An 18,622-nucleotide genomic window follows, 5' to 3' on the forward strand; every position below is an offset into this window, starting at 1 on the left:
TTTGTTTTGTTACTAAGACTCGAGAGTAATTGGTCTATCCACTGTTTGTTGGCCAGTAGTTGGTCTATCCACTGTCTGTTGGCCAGTAGTTGGTCTATCCACTGTTTGTTGGCCAGTAGTTGGTCTATCCACTGTCTGTTGGCCAGTAGTTGGTCTATCCACTGTCTGTTGGCCAGTAGTTGGTCTATCCACTGTTTGTTGGCCAGTAGTTGGTCTATCCACTGTCTGTTGGCCAGTAGTTGGTCTATCCACTGTTTGTTGGCCAGTAGTTGGTCTATATCCACTGTCTGTTGGCCAGTAGTTGGTCTATCCACTGTTTGTTGGCCAGTAGTTGGTCTATCCACTGTCTGGTGGCCAGTAGTTGGTCTATCCACTGTTTGTTGGCCAGTAGTTGGTCTATCCACTGTCTGTTGGCCAGTAGTTGGTCTATCCACTGTTTGTTGGCCAGTAGCTGGTCTATCCACTGTCTGTTGGCCAGTAGTTGGTCTATCCACTGTTTGTTGGCCAGTAGTTGGTCTATCCACTGTCTGTTGGCCAGTAGTTGGTCTATCCACTGTCTGTTGGCCAGTAGTTGGTCTATCCACTGTTTGTTGGCCAGTAGTTGGTCTATCCACTGTCTGTTGGCCAGTAGTTGGTCTATCCACTGTTTGTTGGCCAGTAGTTGGTCTATCCACTGTCTGGTGGCCAGTAGTTGGTCTATCCACTGTTTGTTGGCCAGTAGTTGGTCTACCCACTGTCTGTTGGCCAGTAGTTGGTCTATCCACTGTTTGTTGGCCAGTAGTTGGTCTATCCACTGTCTGTTGGCCAGTAGGTGGTCTATCCACTGTTTGTTGGCCAGTAGTTGGTCTATCCACTGTCTGGTGGCCAGTAGTTGGTCTATCCACTGTTTGTTGGCCAGTAGTTGGTCTTTCCACTGTATGTTGGCCAGTAGTTGGTCTATCCACTGTCTGTTGGCCAGTAGTTGGTCTATCCACTGTCTGTTGGCCAGTAGTTGGTCTATCCACTGTTTGTTGGCCAGTAGTTGGTCTATCCACTGTCTGGTGGCCAGTAGTTGGTCTATCCACTGTTTGTTGGCCAGTAGTTGGTCTTTCCACTGTATGTTGGCCAGTAGTTGGTCTATCCACTGTCTGTTGGCCAGTAGTTGGTCTATCCACTGTTTGTTGGCCAGTAGTTGGTCTATCCACTGTCTGTTGGCCAGTAATTGGTCTATCCACTGTCTGGTGGCCAGTAGTTGGTCTATCCACTGTCTGTTGGCCAGTAGTTGGTCTATCCACTGTCTGTTGGCCAGTAATTGGTCTATCCACTGTTTGTTGGCCAGTAGTTGGTCTATCCACTGTTTGTTGGCCAGTAGTTGGTCTATCCACTGTCTGGTGGCCAGTAGTTGGTCTATCCACTGTTTGTTGGCCAGTAGTTGGTCTTTCCACTGTATGTTGGCCAGTAGTTGGTCTATCCACTGTCTGTTGGCCAGTAGTTGGTCTATCCACTGTTTGTTGGCCAGTAGTTGGTCTATCCACTGTCTGTTGGCCAGTAATTGGTCTATCCACTGTCGGGTGGCCAGTAGTTGGTCTATCCACTGTCTGGTGGCCAGTAGTTGGTCTATCCACTGTCTGTTGGCCAGTAGTTGGTCTATCCACTGTTTGTTGGCCAGTAGTTGGTCTATCCACTGTTTGTTGGCCAGTAGTTGGTCTATCCACTGTCTGTTGGCCAGTAATTGGTCTATCCACTGTTTGTTGGCCAGTAGTTGATCTATCCACTGTATGTTGGCCAGTAGTTGGTCTATCCACTGTATGTTGGCCAGTAGTTGGTCTATCCACTGTTTGTTGGCCAGTAGTTGGTCTATCCACTGTCTGTTGGCCAGTAATTGGTCTATCCACTGTTTGTTGGCCAGTAATTGGTCTATCCACTGTCTAGTGGCCAGTAGTTGGTCTATCCACTGTTTGTTGGCCAGTAGTTGGTCTATCCACTGTCTGTTGGCCAGTAGTTGGTCTATCCACTGTTTGTTGGCCAGTAGTTGGTCTATCCACTGTCTGGTGGCCAGTAGTTGGTCTATCCAATGTCTGGTGGCCAGTAGTTGGTCTATCCACTGTATGTTGGCCAGTAGTTGGTCTATCCACTGTCTGTTGGCCAGTAGTTGGTCTATCCACTGTTTGTTGGCCAGTAGTTGGTCTATCCAGTGTCTGGTGGCCAGTAGTTGGTCTATCCACTGTCTGTTGGCCAGTAATTGGTCTACCCACTGTTTGTTGGCCAGTAGTTGGTCTATCCACTGTTTGTTGGCCAGTAGTTGGTCTATCCACTGTTTGTTGGCCAGTAGTTGGTCTATCCACTGTCGGTTGGCCAGTAGTTGGTCTATCCACTGTTTGTTGGCCAGTAGTTGATCTATCCACTGTATGTTGGCCAGTAGTTGGTCTATCCACTGTTTGTTGGCCAGTAGTTGGTCTATCCACTGTCTGTTGGCCAGTAGTTGGTCTATCCACTGTTTGTTGGCCAGTAGTTGGTCTATCCACTGTTTGTTGGACAGTAGTTGGTCTATCCACTGTCTGGTGGCCAATAGTTGGTCTATCCACTGTATGTTGGCCAATAGTTGGTCTATCCACTGTATGTTGGTCAGTAGTTGGTCTATCCACTGTCTGTTGGCCAGTAGTTGGTCTATCCACTGTTTGTTGGCCAGTAGTAGGTCTATCCACTGTCTGGTGGCTAGTAGTTGGTCTATCCACTGTATGTTGGCCAGTAGTTGGTCTATCCACTGTTTGTTGGCCAGTAGTTGGTCTATCCACTGTCTGTTGGCCAATAGTTGGTCTATCCACTGTTTGTTGGCCAGTAGTTGGTCTATCCACTGTCTGTTGGCCAGTAGTTGGTATATCCACTGTCTGTTGGCCAGTAATTGGTCCATCCACTGTTTGTTGGCCAGTAGTTGGTCTATCCACTGTCTGTTGGCCAGTAGTTGGTATATCCACTGTCTGTTGGCCAGTAATTGGTCCATCCACTGTTTGTTGGCCAGTAGTTGGTATATCCACTGTCTGTTGGCCAGTAGTTGGTCTATCCACTGTTTGTTGGCCAGTAGTTGGTCTATCTACTGTCTGTTGGCCAGTAATTGGTCCATCCACTGTTTGTTGGCCAGTAGTTGGTCTATCCACTGTCTGTTGGCCAGTAATTGGTCTATCCCCTGTTTGTTGGCCAGTAGTTGGTCTATCCACTGTATGTTGGCCAGTACTTGGTCTATCCACTGTATGTTGGCCAGTAGTTGGTCTATCCACTGTATGTTGGCCAGTAGTTGGTCTATCCACTGTCTGTTGGCCAGTAGTTGGTCTATCCACTGTTTGTTGGCCAGTAGTTGGTCTATCCACTGTCTGTTGGCCAGTAGTTTGTATATTCACTTTCTGGTGGCCAGTAGTTCAATCACATGCTTTGACGAAAGCTATTTACCAATCTTACATATTCATTTCCTTAGCACTAAATTACTTTGAATTTGACCATTTCAATGATTTCAATAAATCAATTAATTTCAATGACTACTACTATGAGACTATAAGCACTGTTTATTTAGTACTATCATTTCATTCATAATATTTAGTACTATCATCATTTCATTCATAATATTTAGTACTATCATCATTTCATTCATAATATTTAGTACTATCATCATTTCATTCATAATATTTAGTACTATCATCATTTCATTCATAATATTTAGTACTAGCATCATTTCATTCATAATATTGGCCAATAGTTGGTCTATCCACTGTTTGTTGGCCAGTAGTTGGTCTATCCACTGTCTGTTGGCCAGTAGTTGGTATATCCACTGTCTGTTGGCCAGTAGTTGGTCCATCCACTGTTTGTTGGCCAGTAGTTGGTCTATCCACTGTTTGTTGGACAGTAGTTGGTCTATCCACTGTCTGGTGGCCAATAGTTGGTCTATCCACTGTATGTTGGCCAATAGTTGGTCTATCCACTGTATGTTGGTCAGTAGTTGGTCTATCCACTGTCTGTTGGCCAGTAGTTGGTCTATCCACTGTTTGTTGGCCAGTAGTTGGTCTATCCACTGTCTGGTGGCTAGTAGTTGGTCTATCCACTGTATGTTGGCCAGTAGTTGGTCTATCCACTGTTTGTTGGCCAGTAGTTGGTCTATCCACTGTCTGTTGGCCAATAGTTGGTCTATCCACTGTTTGTTGGCCAGTAGTTGGTCTATCCACTGTCTGTTGGCCAGTAGTTGGTATATCCACTGTCTGTTGGCCAGTAATTGGTCCATCCACTGTTTGTTGGCCAGTAGTTGGTCTATCCACTGTCTGTTGGCCAGTAGTTGGTATATCCACTGTCTGTTGGCCAGTAATTGGTCCATCCACTGTTTGTTGGCCAGTAGTTGGTATATCCACTGTCTGTTGGCCAGTAGTTGGTCTATCCACTGTTTGTTGGCCAGTAGTTGGTCTATCTACTGTCTGTTGGCCAGTAATTGGTCCATCCACTGTTTGTTGGCCAGTAGTTGGTCTATCCACTGTCTGTTGGCCAGTAATTGGTCTATCCCCTGTTTGTTGGCCAGTAGTTGGTCTATCCACTGTATGTTGGCCAGTACTTGGTCTATCCACTGTATGTTGGCCAGTAGTTGGTCTATCCACTGTATGTTGGCCAGTAGTTGGTCTATCCACTGTCTGTTGGCCAGTAGTTGGTCTATCCACTGTTTGTTGGCCAGTAGTTGGTCTATCCACTGTCTGTTGGCCAGTAGTTTGTATATTCACTTTCTGGTGGCCAGTAGTTCAATCACATGCTTTGACGAAAGCTATTTACCAATCTTACATATTCATTTCCTTAGCACTAAATTACTTTGAATTTGACCATTTCAATGATTTCAATAAATCAATTAATTTCAATGACTACTACTATGAGACTATAAGCACTGTTTATTTAGTACTATCATTTCATTCATAATATTTAGTACTATCATCATTTCATTCATAATATTTAGTACTATCATCATTTCATTCATAATATTTAGTACTATCATCATTTCATTCATAATATTTAGTACTAGCATCATTTCATTCATAATATTTAGTACTAGCATCATTTCATTCATAATATTTAGTACTATCATCATTTCATTCATAATATTTAATGCTATCATCATTTCATTCATAATATTTAGTACTAGCATCATTTCATTCATAATATTTAGTACTATCATCATTTCATTCATAATATTTAGTGCTATCATCATTTCATTCATAATATTTAGTACTATCATCATTTCATTCATAATATTTAATGCTATCATCATTTCATTCATAATATTTAGTACTATCATCATTTCATTCATAATATTTAATGCTATCATCATTTCATTCATAATATTTAGTGCTATCATCATTTCATTCATAATATTTAATGCTATCATCATTTCATTCATAATATTTAGTACTATCATCATTTCATTCATAATATTTAATGCTATCATCATTTCATTCATAATATTTAGTGCTATCATCATTTCATTCATAATATTTAGTACTATCATCATTTCATTCATAATATTTAGTACTATCATCATTTCATTCATAATATTTAGTACTATCATTTCATTCATAAGATTTAGTACTATCATCATTTCATTCATAATATTTAGTACTATCATCATTTCATTCATAATATTTAGTACTATCATCATTTCATTCATAATATTTAGTGCTATCATCATTTCATTCATAATATTTAATGCTATCATCATTTCATTCATAATATTTAGTGCTATCATCATTTCATTCATAATATTTAGTACTATCATCATTTCATTCATACAATTTAGTACTATCATCATTTCATTCATAATATTTAGTACTATCATCATTTCTTTCATAATATTTAGTACTATCATCATTTCATTCATAGTATTTAGTACTATCATCATTTCATTCATAATATTTAGTACTATCATTTCATTCATAATATTTAGTACTATCATTTCATTCATAATATTTAGTACTATCATCATTTCATTCATAATATTTAGTACTATCATCATTTCATTCATAATATTTAGTACTATCATCATTTCATTCATAATATTTAGTACTATCATCATTTCATTCATAATATTTAGTACTATCATCATTTCATTCATAATATTTAGTACTATCATCATTTCATTCATAATATTTAGTATTATCATCATTTCATTCATAATATTTAGTACTATCATGATTTCATTCATAATATTTCTCACACACTTGTCAAATTATTGTTACAGTGATATTCAGTCGCCTGATCAATTACATCAGTTATTGTACTGCTTATGTGGCTGGAGAACTTCTTTTTGCCATAGCAACAGGATTAATGGCAGTGTTTAATGATAGTATATATGTGACCCTTGGAATGTGTCCCTTTCTAGGAGTCATGTTCACTACCATAACAACATTGCCATTTGCCATTTTAGCGGAATTCCATGAAAATGATTCAGTAAGTAAGAAAGATATACATGTACTATATTATCTGAAATTTAAAGATATTGCCTCATTAATTATCAAAATGATTATTGATACAAATTACATGTCACAATTAAAAACTATATAAAAAACTCCCAGAGTTCCTAGAACCCCCATCAGAAGAGGACATATCCCCACCTCATATGCTCATACCCCTACCTTTTACTGTCACGATGCTATGAAAATTTTACAAAAAAAATATTGCAACCATGTGTAGTTTATCACCTGTTGGTGCCGTCTCATAAATGGCATTAAATGGCTTGAAGTGCAAAAAAACTCCAGCCTAATTAAGAGCTTCTATGGGGAGATCACAAGGACCCCCCCCCCCCCACCAATTTTGCTATCAAGATCCTATAAAATTCTTTTTTGAATATATTTACTATGTGTAGTCACTAATTTAATATACTATTTATAAAGTATTTAGTCAAGCAGTCCACTCTAAGTCACGTGTACGTTCTAACACCATGATATATGAAGAGGGGGGGGGGGGGGGGGGGGGGTCAGTGACTTTTCATTGAACTGATTGAAAAATTCCCCAATACCAGGGTTTCCCCCATATCCTTGCAAGAACACCCCCCCCCCCCCCATATATCAACATTATACCTCCATGAAACATATCAAGTGAAGTGGGGCTTCTTTACTAGGTATCAAAGTTGAATTAATTAAGTCATTGTGGTTCTGTTTTGTCTGTCAAAGAGACAGATAAATCTGACTGGCTTTTCCTGTAAAAATTGAATTACTTTGATGTTTTCTTCCATAAGGAAGAGATGTATTTAGTGGGTGGAAGTCTGTGTGTCTGTCTGTCTGTCTGTGTGTGTGTGTGTGTGTCTGTCTGTGTCATCGTTTTCTCCATAACAGCTTGCTCAATTCAAACAAAATTATGAAGATGTATTCCGTAGGGCAATGGTAAGACTTGATTAGGTTTTGGTAAAAATCCTGTGAATAAAAATGATGTAATTAATGGTTTTTGGTAATTAGGCCATATCTCAAGAATGCACACTTCAAATTCATTATAATTTGATGCGTACATTTGCGATACCAAAGCGCACCTGACCTGAAAATATTACTAATGTAGCTTTTAGTTTTGATAAGTTATTGGCATATTTTCGGTAGGTCACAATAAAGAAAAAAATAGTTTCTGGTCAGGAAATGTTGTCTAAAGTGGTGTGACTTTATCACCATTTTCTAAAACATGACTGCCTCAATTCAAACGAAATTTATTGCACATGTTCTGTAGGGTAGTGACAAGAACTGATTATGTTTCGGTAATTATCCCATGAATATTAACGAGCAATTTACATAATTAATGGTTTTCGGTAATTAGGCTATATCTCAAGAATGCACGCTTCAAATTCAATATAATTTGATGCATACATTTGCGATACCAAAGTGTACTTGTCCTGAAAATATTATTGATGTAGCTTTTAGTTTTAAAAAGTTATTGGCATATTTTTGTAGGCCACTGAAAAAAAAAAAAGTTTCTCGGAAAATGTTGTCTAAAGTGGTGCGACGATGCGATAATTTTTTTTACATTCTCAACAAATGTTAATCAATCTACTTATCATTGCAGTTACTGTTCTTTTTATTTAGTACTTTACAGCAAGTGTGTATGTGGGGCAGATGTCATAGGCTAGTTCATGATTAGTTTTGCAGTTGTCTTCACTGGTGGCAATTAATGTAAGGAGAGTTACTTTTGTGTTTTCCCTTTCATCTGCAGACTGAATTGGCTGGACAAACATGAAAAAAAAATTAACACGGGAAGGGGGGTACTTAAGTGATGGGCCCTGACCAGAAACAATTTTTTTTGGCCTTTAAAACTCTTTCTATGGTGAGTACTATGCTACAACATTCTCTAAAGTTTCACATTACATGTTGTTGTTGGCCAGGAGATCACTAACAGCAATGGGCAAATAGCAATCAATGAGAAAAAATAACTTATTGCATATGTTTTGTTGTATTCCAACAATTGTCTGTAGGAACGACAGTCTCAAAATTTTGCCCTTACGGAAGGCATTCAGTTTAAATCTGGTTTTGTTATAATACTTATTGATATGTTTTCTTGTTTTCATTATTAATACAGTATGTTGATGGTGTGGGCAATGGTTCCCGTGGCTTAGGAACTGATATATCATCTCTCAGCTGCCAGATTTTTCTGGCCCAGATCCTGGTCTCTGCAATACTTGGTGGTCTTATTAAGGCAACTGGTTCCCATCTGGTTATTGTGCTGTTAGCATCAGGAGTGTCATTTTTGGCTGCATTATGGTCTGCTTTGCTTGTAGTTTATGAAATTCCCGAACTACAAGAAACAGACAAAGAACGAGAAGAACAAGAACCACTTCTCAGAACAAGAAATGTACATGTGTAATTTGATGAATGTCGTCAAGATAAAACAATCACATATATTTTCCTGAAACCAAGGAAAGCTTATATTCTGGTCATAGGATTAGACTGGGCCCTATACAACATACAGTACAACATATAGAGTCATGGGATTGCATGAGACCCAGTACTACTTAATGTTGGGCATAATCAGGTTTGATGGCCGAAGAAGCCGACAAGCTCTTTAGTCTACATGAAAACTTAATTTAATGAAGTTTTGACCCCACATCTGGGATGTCTACTTCAGGGTAGAATGGTGTAAGTCTGTGTTTAGGGTAAGAATGGTGTAAGTCTGTGCTTTAATAGGGTAAGAATGGTGTAAGTCTGTGTTCAGGTTAAGAATGGTGTAAGTCTGTGTTTACGGTAAGAATGGTGTAAGTCTGTGTTTAGGGTAAGAATGGTGTAAGTCTGTGTTTAGGGTAAGAATGGACAGGTGTAAGTCTGTGTTTAGGGTAAGAATGGTGTAAGTATGTGCTTTAATAGGGTAAGAATGGTGTAAGTCTGTGTTTAGGGTAAGAATGGTGTAAGTCTGTGTTTGGGGTAAGAATGGACAGGTGTAAGTCTGTGTTCAGGGTAAGAATGATGTAAGTCTGTGTTTAGGGTAAGAATGGACAGGTGTAAGTCCAGATCTGTGTTTTAGGGTAGAATGGTGTAAGTCTGTTCAGGGTAAGAATGGTGTAAGTCTGTGTTTAGGGTAAGAATGGTGTAAGTCTGTGTTTAGGGTAAGAATGGTGTAAGTCTGTTCAGGGTAAGAATGGTGTACGTCTGTGTTCATGGTAAGAATGGTGTAAGTCTATGTTCATGGTAAGAATGGTGTAAGTCTATGTTCAGGGTAAGAATGGTATAAGTCTGTGTTCATGGTAAGAATGTTGTACGTCTGTGTTCAGGGTAAGAATGGTGTAAGTCTGTGTTCAGGGTAAGAATGGTGTAAGTCTGTGTTCAGGGTAAGAATGGTGTAAGTCTGTGTTCAGGGTAAGAATGGTGTAAGTCTGTTCAGGGTAAGAATGGTGTAAGTCTGTGTTCATGGTAAGAATGGTGTAAGTCTATGTTCAGGGTAAGAATGGTGTAAGTCTGTGTTCAGGGTAAGAATGGTGTAAGTCTGTGTTTAGGGTAAGAATGGTGTAAGTCTGTTCAGGGTAAGAATGGTGTACGTCTGTGTTCATGGTAAGAATGGTGTAAGTCTATGTTCATGGTAAGAATGGTGTAAGTCTATGTTCAGGGTAAGAATGGTGTAAGTCTGTGTTCATGGTAAGAATGTTGTACGTCTGTGTTCAGGGTAAGAATGGTGTAAGTCTGTGTTCAGGGTAAGAATGGTGTACGTCTGTGTTCAGGGTAAGAATGGTGTAAGTCTATGTTCATGGTAAGAATGGTGTAAGTCTATGTTCATGGTAAGAATGGTGTAAGTCTATGTTCAGGGTAAGAATGGTGTAAGTCTGTGTTCATGGTAAGAATGGTGTAAGTCTGTGTTCAGGGTAAGAATGGTGTAAGTCTATGTTCATGGTAAGAATGGTGTAAGTCTATGTTCAGGGTAAGAATGGTGTAAGTCTGTGTTCATGGTAAGAATGTTGTACGTCTGTGTTCAGGGTAAGAATGGTGTAAGTCTGTGTTCAGGGTAAGAATGGTGTAAGTCTGTGTTCATGGTAAGAATGGTGTAAGTCTGTGTTTATGGTAAGAATGGTGTAAGTCTGTGTTCAGGGTAAGAATGGTGTAAGTCTGTTCAGGGTAAGAATGGTGTAAGTCTGTGTTCATGGTAAGAATGGTGTAAGTCTGTGTTTATGGTAAGAATGGTGTAAGTCTGTGTTCAGGGTAAGAATGGTGTAAGTCTGTGTTTAGGGTAAGAATGGACAGGTGTAAGTCTGTGTTTAGGGTAAGAATGTTGTAAGTCTGTGTTCAGGGTAAGAATGGTGTAAGTCTGTGTTCATGGTAAGAATGGTGTACGTCTGTGTTCAGGGTAAGAATGTTGTAAGTCTATGTTTATGGTAAGAATGGTGTAAGTCTGTGTTCATGGTAAGAATGGTGTACGTCTGTGTTCATGGTAAGAATGTTGTAAGTCTATGTTTATGGTAAGAATGGTGTAAGTCTGTGTTCATGGTAAGAATGGTGTAAGTCTATGTTCAGGGTAAGAATGGTGTAAGTCTGTGTTCATGGTAAGAATGTTGTACCAGTAAGTCTGTGTTCTGAAATTTTAAGATGAAAGTAGGCAGGGGAAAATGACAAATATACATTTTGTATGGTAGGATAGACATAGAAAACACAGTGTCATAGGACTGCATGGGGACCAGTACAACATAGGGTATAGTAGTGCACATTAATATACAGGGTGGGGTTCTAGTATAGGATTCTAGCAATGGATTCCTATCTAGTCTAGAAAACACTGATTACCTACTCCAGGCTTTTGTATATGTTGCAACTATTGCCCTGAGCCTGAAAGCCAAGAATGTTGATAGTATTGTATTAATAATTGCTACAGAACAACACGAGGGGCAATATTTGATGTTTCAAAGAGGCTGACAGACTAAGGAAACCCTGGAAAACCAATTGTACACTTTTAAAATTAACTAAGCAACCATTACTTGTGTTGCCATGTTCAATTTCATGCTAAAAATCAAGGGTATAGAAAGTTATCTTCAAAAATGAGGAAATATCAGGGAAAGCTTGTAACAGGTTTAATATGCATATACAGCCTTTGTAAAGATTGGTTAGACAAAGAATTCAGAGAATTGCAAGAGTCTGGATGAAAACTACTTAATGTAAATGGGGAAACTGTGAGGAAATCTGGGGAAAACAGCTTAAATCTCAATTATCTGTCAAACTGTGGTTTCTTTATTTAATACCCAATAAAATTGGAAATTTTTCATATATATTTGATCCTGTGTTGCTTTTGTACTGGTGACTTTTGTGAGGGTGTTTCACTCGAGAATTAGTGTTGTCATTCTAAGTGTTACTCATATAACCAAATAATCAAAAATGAAAGTTTAGTATGTTAGGACGGTATAGAAAGTTTAGCGTGTTAGGAGGGTATAGAATGTTTAGCCTGTTAGGATGGTATAGAATGTTTAGCCTGTTAGGAGGGTATAGAATGTTTAGCCTGTTAGGAGGGTATAGAAAGTTTAGCCTGTTAGGAGGGTATAGAATGTTTAGCCTGTTAGGAGGGTATAGAATGTTTAGCCTGTTAGGAGGGTATAGAAAGTTTAGCCTGTTAGGAGGGTATAGAATGTTTAGCCTGTTAGGAGGGTATAGAAAGTTTAGCCTGTTAGGACGGTATAGAAAGTTTAGCCTGTTAGGACGGTATAGAAAGTTTAGCCTGTTAGGACGGCATAGAAAGTTTAGCCTGTTAGGACGGTATATAATGTTTAGCCTGTTAGGAGGGTATAGAAAGTTTAGCCTGTTAGGACGGTATAGAAAGTTTAGCCTGTTAGGAGGGTATAGAATGTTTAGCCTGTTAGGACGGTATAGAAAGTTTAGCCTGTTAGGAGGGTATAGAATGTTTAGTATGTTAGGACGGTATGGAAAGTTTAGCCTGTTAGGACGGTATAGAAAGTTTAGCCTGTTAGGAGAATATAGAAAGTTTAGCCTGTTAGGACGGTATAGAAAGTTTAGCCTGTTAGGACGGTATAGAAAGTTTAGCCTGTTAGGAGAGTATAGAAAGTTTAGCCTGTTAGGACGGTATAGAAAGTTTAGCGTGTTAGGAGGGTATAGAAAGTTTAGCCTGTTAGGACGGTATAGAAAGTTTAGCCTGTTAGGACGGTATAGAAAGTTTAGCGTGTTAGGAGGGTATAGACAGTTTAGCGTGTTAGGAGGGTATAGAAAGTTTAGCGTGTTAGGAGGGTATAGAAAGTTTAGCCTGTTAGGACGGTATAGAAAGTTTAGCGTGTTAGGAGGGTATAGACAGTTTAGCGTGTTAGGAGGGTATAGAAAGTTTAGCGTGTTAGGAGAGTATAGAAAGTTTAGCCTGTTAGGAGGGTATAGACAGTTTAGCCTGTTAGGAGGGTATAGACAGTTTAGCGTGTTAGGAGGGTATAGAAAGTTTAGCGTGTTAGGAGGGTAGAAAGTTTAGCCTGTTAGGATGGTATAGAAAGTTTAGCGTGTTAGGGGTGTATAGAAAGTTTAGCCTGTTAGGAGGGTATAGAATGTTTAGCCTGTTAGGACGGTATAGAATGTTTAGCCTGTTAGGATGGTATAGAAAGTTTAGCGTGGTAGGAGCGTATAGAATGTTTAGCCTGTTAGGAGGGTATAGAATGTTTAGCCTGTTAGGAGGGTATAGAATGTTTAGCCTGTTAGGACGGTATAGAAAGTTTAGCCTGTTAGGAGGGTATAGAATGTTTAGCCTGTTAGGAGGGTATAGAAAGTTTAGCCTGTTAGGAGGGTATAGAATGTTTAGCCTGTTAGGAGGGTATAGAAAGTTTAGCCTGTTAGGACGGTATAGAAAGTTTAGCCTGTTAGGACGGTATAGAAAGTTTAGCCTGTTAGGACGGCATAGAAAGTTTAGCCTGTTAGGACAGTATATAATGTTTAGCCTGTTAGGAGGGTATAGAAAGTTTAGCCTGTTAGGACGGTATAGAAAGTTTAGCCTGTTAGGACGGTATAGAAAGTTTAGCCTGTTAGGACGGTATAGAATGTTTAGCCTGTTAGGACGGTATAGAAAGTTTAGCCTGTTAGGAGGGTATAGAAAGTTTAGCCTGTTAGGAGGGTATAGAAAGTTTAGCCTGTTAGGAGGGTATAGAATGTTTAGCCTGTTAGGACGGTATAGAATGTTTAGCCTGTTAGGACGGTATAGAATGTTTAGCGTGTTAGGAGGGTATAGACAATTTAGCGTGTTAGGAGGGTATAGTAAGTTTAGCGTGTTAGGAGGGTAGAAAGTTTAGCCTGTTTAGGAGGTTTAGAATGTTTAGCCTGTTAGGACGGTATAGAATGTTTAGCCTGTTAGGAGGGTATAGACAATTTAGCGTGTTAGGAGGGTATAGAAAGTTTAGCGTGTTAGGAGGGTATAGAATGTTTAGCCTGTTAGGAGGGTATATAATGTTTAGCCTGTTAGGAGGGTATAGAAAGTTTAGCCTGTTAGGAGGGTATAGAAAGTTTAGCCTGTTAGGAGGGTATAGAAAGTTTAGCCTGTTAGGAGGGTATAGAAAGTTTAGCCTGTTAGGACGGTATAGAATGTTTAGCCTGTTAGGACGGTATAGAAAGTTTAGCCTGTTAGGAGGGTATAGAATGTTTAGCCTGTTAGGAGGGTATAGAAAGTTTACCGTGTTAGGAGGGTATAGAAAGTTTAGCGTGTTAGGAGGGTAGAAAGTTTAGCCTGTTAGGACGGTATAGAAAGTTTAGCCTGTTAGGAGGGTATAGAATGTTTAGCCTGTTAGGAGGGTATAGAAAGTTTAGCCTGTTAGGACGGTATAGAAAGTTTAGCCTGTTAGGAGGGTATAGAATGTTTAGCCTGTTAGGAGGGTATAGAAAGTTTAGCCTGTTAGGACGGTATAGAAAGTTTAGCCTGTTAGGACGGCATAGAAAGTTTAGCCTGTTAGGACGGTATATAATGTTTAGCCTGTTAGGAGGGTATAGAAAGTTTAGCCTGTTAGGACGGTATAGAAAGTTTAGCCTGTTAGGACGGTATAGAATGTTTAGCCTGTTAGGACGGTATAGAAAGTTTAGCCTGTTAGGAGGGTATAGAATGTTTAGTATGTTAGGACGGTATGGAAAGTTTAGCCTGTTAGGACGGTATAGAAAGTTTAGCCTGTTAGGAGAATATAGAAAGTTTAGCCTGTTAGGACGGTATAGAAAGTTTAGCCTGTTAGGACGGTATAGAAAGTTTAGCCTGTTAGGAGAGTATAGAAAGTTTAGCCTGTTAGGACGGTATAGAAAGTTTAGCGTGTTAGGAGGGTATAGAAAGTTTAGCCTGTTAGGACGGTATAGAAAGTTTAGCCTGTTAGGATGGTATAGAAAGTTTAGCGTGTTAGGAGGGTATAGACAGTTTAGCGTGTTAGGAGGGTATAGAAAGTTTAGCGTGTTAGGAGGGTATAGAAAGTTTAGCCTGTTAGGACGGTATAGAAAGTTTAGCGTGTTAGGAGGGTATAGACAGTTTAGCGTGTTAGGAGGGTATAGAAAGTTTAGCGTGTTAGGAGGGTATAGAAAGTTTAGCCTGTTAGGACGGTATAGAAAGTTTAGCGTGTTAGGAGAGTATAGAAAGTTTAGCCTGTTAGGAGGGTATAGACAGTTTAGCGTGTTAGGACGGTATAGAATGTTTAGCCTGTTAGGACGGTATATAATGTTTAGCCTGTTAGGAGGGTATAGAAAGTTTAGCCTGTTAGGACGGTATAGAAAGTTTAGCCTGTTAGGACGGTATAGAAAGTTTAGCGTGTTAGGAGGGTATAGACAGTTTAGCGTGTTAGGAGGGTATAGAAAGTTTAGCGTGTTAGGAGGGTATAGAAAGTTTAGCCTGTTAGGACGGTATAGAAAGTTTAGCGTGTTAGGAGGGTATAGACAGTTTAGCGTGTTAGGAGGGTATAGAAAGTTTAGCGTGTTAGGAGAGTATAGAAAGTTTAGCCTGTTAGGAGGGTATAGACAGTTTAGCGTGTTAGGACGGTATAGAATGTTTAGCCTGTTAGGACGGTATATAATGTTTAGCCTGTTAGGAGGGTATAGAAAGTTTAGCCTGTTAGGACGGTATAGAAAGTTTAGCCTGTTAGGACGGTATAGAATGTTTAGCCTGTTAGGACGGTATAGAAAGTTTAGCCTGTTAGGAGGGTATAGAATGTTTAGTATGTTAGGACGGTATGGAAAGTTTAGCCTGTTAGGACGGTATAGAAAGTTTAGCCTGTTAGGAGAATATAGAAAGTTTAGCCTGTTAGGACGGTATAGAAAGTTTAGCGTGTTAGGAGGGTATAGACAGTTTAGCGTGTTAGGAGGGTATAGAAAGTTTAGCGTGTTAGGAGGGTATAGAAAGTTTAGCCTGTTAGGACGGTATAGAAAGTTTAGCGTGTTAGGAGGGTATAGACAGTTTAGCGTGTTAGGAGGGTATAGAAAGTTTAGCGTGTTAGGAGAGTATAGAAAGTTTAGCCTGTTAGGAGGGTATAGACAGTTTAGCGTGTTAGGACGGTATAGAATGTTTAGCCTGTTAGGACGGTATATAATGTTTAGCCTGTTAGGAGGGTATAGAAAGTTTAGCCTGTTAGGACGGTATAGAAAGTTTAGCCTGTTAGGACGGTATAGAATGTTTAGCCTGTTAGGACGGTATAGAAAGTTTAGCCTGTTAGGAGGGTATAGAATGTTTAGTATGTTAGGACGGTATGGAAAGTTTAGCCTGTTAGGACGGTATAGAAAGTTTAGCCTGTTAGGAGAATATAGAAAGTTTAGCCTGTTAGGACGGTATAGAAAGTTTAGCGTGTTAGGATGGTATAGAAAGTTTAGCGTGTTAGGACGGTATAGAATGTTTAGCCTGTTAGGACGGTATAGAAAGTTTAGCCTGTTAGGACGGTATAGAAAGTTTAGCCTGTTAGGACGGTATATAATGTTTAGCCTGTTAGGACGGTATAGAAAGTTTAGCCTGTTAGGAGAGTATAGAAAGTTTAGCCTGTTAGGACGGTATAGAAAGTTTAGCGTGTTAGGAGGGTATAGAAAGTTTAGCCTGTTAGGACGGTATAGAAAGTTTAGCCTGTTAGGACGGTATAGAAAGTTTAGCGTGTTAGGAGGGTATAGACAGTTTAGCGTGTTAGGAGGGTATAGAAAGTTTAGCGTGTTAGGAGGGTATAGAAAGTTTAGCCTGTTAGGACGGTATAGAAAGTTTAGCGTGTTAGGAGGGTATAGACAGTTTAGCGTGTTAGGAGGGTATAGAAAGTTTAGCGTGTTAGGAGAGTATAGAAAGTTTAGCCTGTTAGGAGGGTATAGACAGTTTAGCGTGTTAGGAGGGTATAGACAGTTTAGCGTGTTAGGAGGGTAGAAAGTTTAGCCTGTTAGGATGGTATAGAAAGTTTAGCGTGTTAGGGGTGTATAGAAAGTTTAGCCTGTTAGGAGGGTATAGAATGTTTAGCCTGTTAGGACGGTATAGAATGTTTAGCCTGTTAGGATGGTATAGAAAGTTTAGCGTGGTAGGAGCGTATAGAATGTTTAGCCTGTTAGGAGGGTATAGAATGTTTAGCCTGTTAGGAGGGTATAGAATGTTTAGCCTGTTAGGACGGTATAGAAAGTTTAGCCTGTTAGGAGGGTATAGAATGTTTAGCCTGTTAGGAGGGTATAGAATGTTTAGCCTGTTAGGAGGGTATAGAAAGTTTAGCCTGTTAGGAGGGTATAGAATGTTTAGCCTGTTAGGAGGGTATAGAAAGTTTAGCCTGTTAGGACGGTATAGAAAGTTTAGCCTGTTAGGACGGTATAGAAAGTTTAGCCTGTTAGGAGGGTATAGAATGTTTAGCCTGTTAGGAGGGTATAGAAAGTTTAGCCTGTTAGGACGGTATAGAAAGTTTAGCCTGTTAGGACGGTATAGAAAGTTTAGCCTGTTAGGACGGCATAGAAAGTTTAGCCTGTTAGGACGGTATAGAAAGTTTAGCCTGTTAGGACGGTATAGAAAGTTTAGCCTGTTAGGAGGGTATAGAAAGTTTAGCCTGTTAGGAGGGTATAGAATGTTTAGCCTGTTAGGACGGTATAGAATGTTTAGCCTGTTAGGAGGGTATAGACAATTTAGCGTGTTAGGAGGGTATAGTAAGTTTAGCGTGTTAGGAGGGTAGAAAGTTTAGCCTGTTAGGAGGTTTAGAATGTTTAGCCTGTTAGGACGGTATAGAATGTTTAGCCTGTTAGGAGGGTATAGACAAGCGTGTTAGGAGGGTATAGAAAGTTTAGCGTGTTAGGAGGGTATAGAATGTTTAGCCTGTTAGGACGGTATAGAAAGTTTAGCCTGTTAGGACGGTATAGAAAGTTTAGCCTGTTATACCCCCATTCGATGACTTAGACCTTTACCACCCAGCTTTCATCTTTTTCTGGCAGGACATGTCGAATATTCAAAGAGTAGAAATGTCAAAGAATAGTTCACCAGGACTTCATCCATCGTTGGAAAATTTTTACTATCTATTCACATCTAATGCCCCAAAATATCAGTCTGACGTGGGGTTAGAGGTCAAAATAATGTTTGTATAAATCTCCGAATTTTATCTTCTCTGTACATATAATTATAACTTTATTGTTGAAATTGATTTCATTTTCTTAGGGTAACATTGCGTTACTTGTCTTTTTCAAGTTATTAAAACTATGGAGCCCTGCCTATGTCAAAACTCACTACTAGAGATAATTCCAATTAATTCGAGATTAGTAGACAAATCAACGAATACTAGATAACGCTGTTGTTGGTTCCTGTTTGTAAATGATATTTCGATGATAAAATAAGAAGCAAAAATGTTACAAAAGATTGCTGACTAGCGAAATGTAAAGTAATGAAGAACGTCGAAGTTCTTGTATTTGTTGTAATCTGTTAGCAAGCAGAAATAATGTAGTTTTCTTATTTAATCCTAAGATTTTTGCCGATGTCTATGTTTTTGTCCGATGTCTATATTTTTGTCCGATGTCTATATTTTTTAAACGTGTTGTTTAGAAAAGACTGAACACGTTCGGAGTAACCCCGTATATCAAGGATATTCGAGTACAATATTGGGTGGTAGATATCGGAGAATACAAAACAACCCTTCAGATATGTGAGAGTCTAGGGGGTCAGCCTGTTTTCAGTTTTACGGGGGGGGGGGGGTCATTGTCCTTTCGTACAGATCGTCAGCCCGAAAATCCACTGAATCCCCCCCCGC

General features: G+C 39.3%; 1 protein-coding gene across 3 annotated transcripts in view; it reads left to right on the plus strand.

The window, feature by feature from the left end:
* LOC144451143 (membrane-associated transporter protein-like) overlaps positions 1-11,660 on the plus strand; it is a 34,787-nt gene extending 23,127 nt beyond the window's left edge. For 2 of the 3 annotated variants that reach the window (XM_078141922.1, XM_078141924.1), the window contains 2 exons: positions 6,236-6,444; positions 8,551-11,660. In XM_078141922.1, coding sequence (XP_077998048.1) covers positions 6,236-6,444; positions 8,551-8,835 — 494 coding nt within the window. In that variant the 3' untranslated portion in view covers positions 8,836-11,660. Of the gene's footprint in view, positions 1-6,235; positions 6,445-8,187; positions 8,252-8,550 lie in introns of those variants that run through there. The other variant, XM_078141923.1, reaches the window with a different exon arrangement.
* The last annotated feature ends 6,962 nt before the right edge of the window (positions 11,661-18,622 follow it).

Source organism: Glandiceps talaboti, chromosome 21, assembly GCF_964340395.1.
Source record: "Glandiceps talaboti chromosome 21, keGlaTala1.1, whole genome shotgun sequence".
Taxonomy (NCBI): Eukaryota; Metazoa; Hemichordata; class Enteropneusta; family Spengelidae; genus Glandiceps; species Glandiceps talaboti.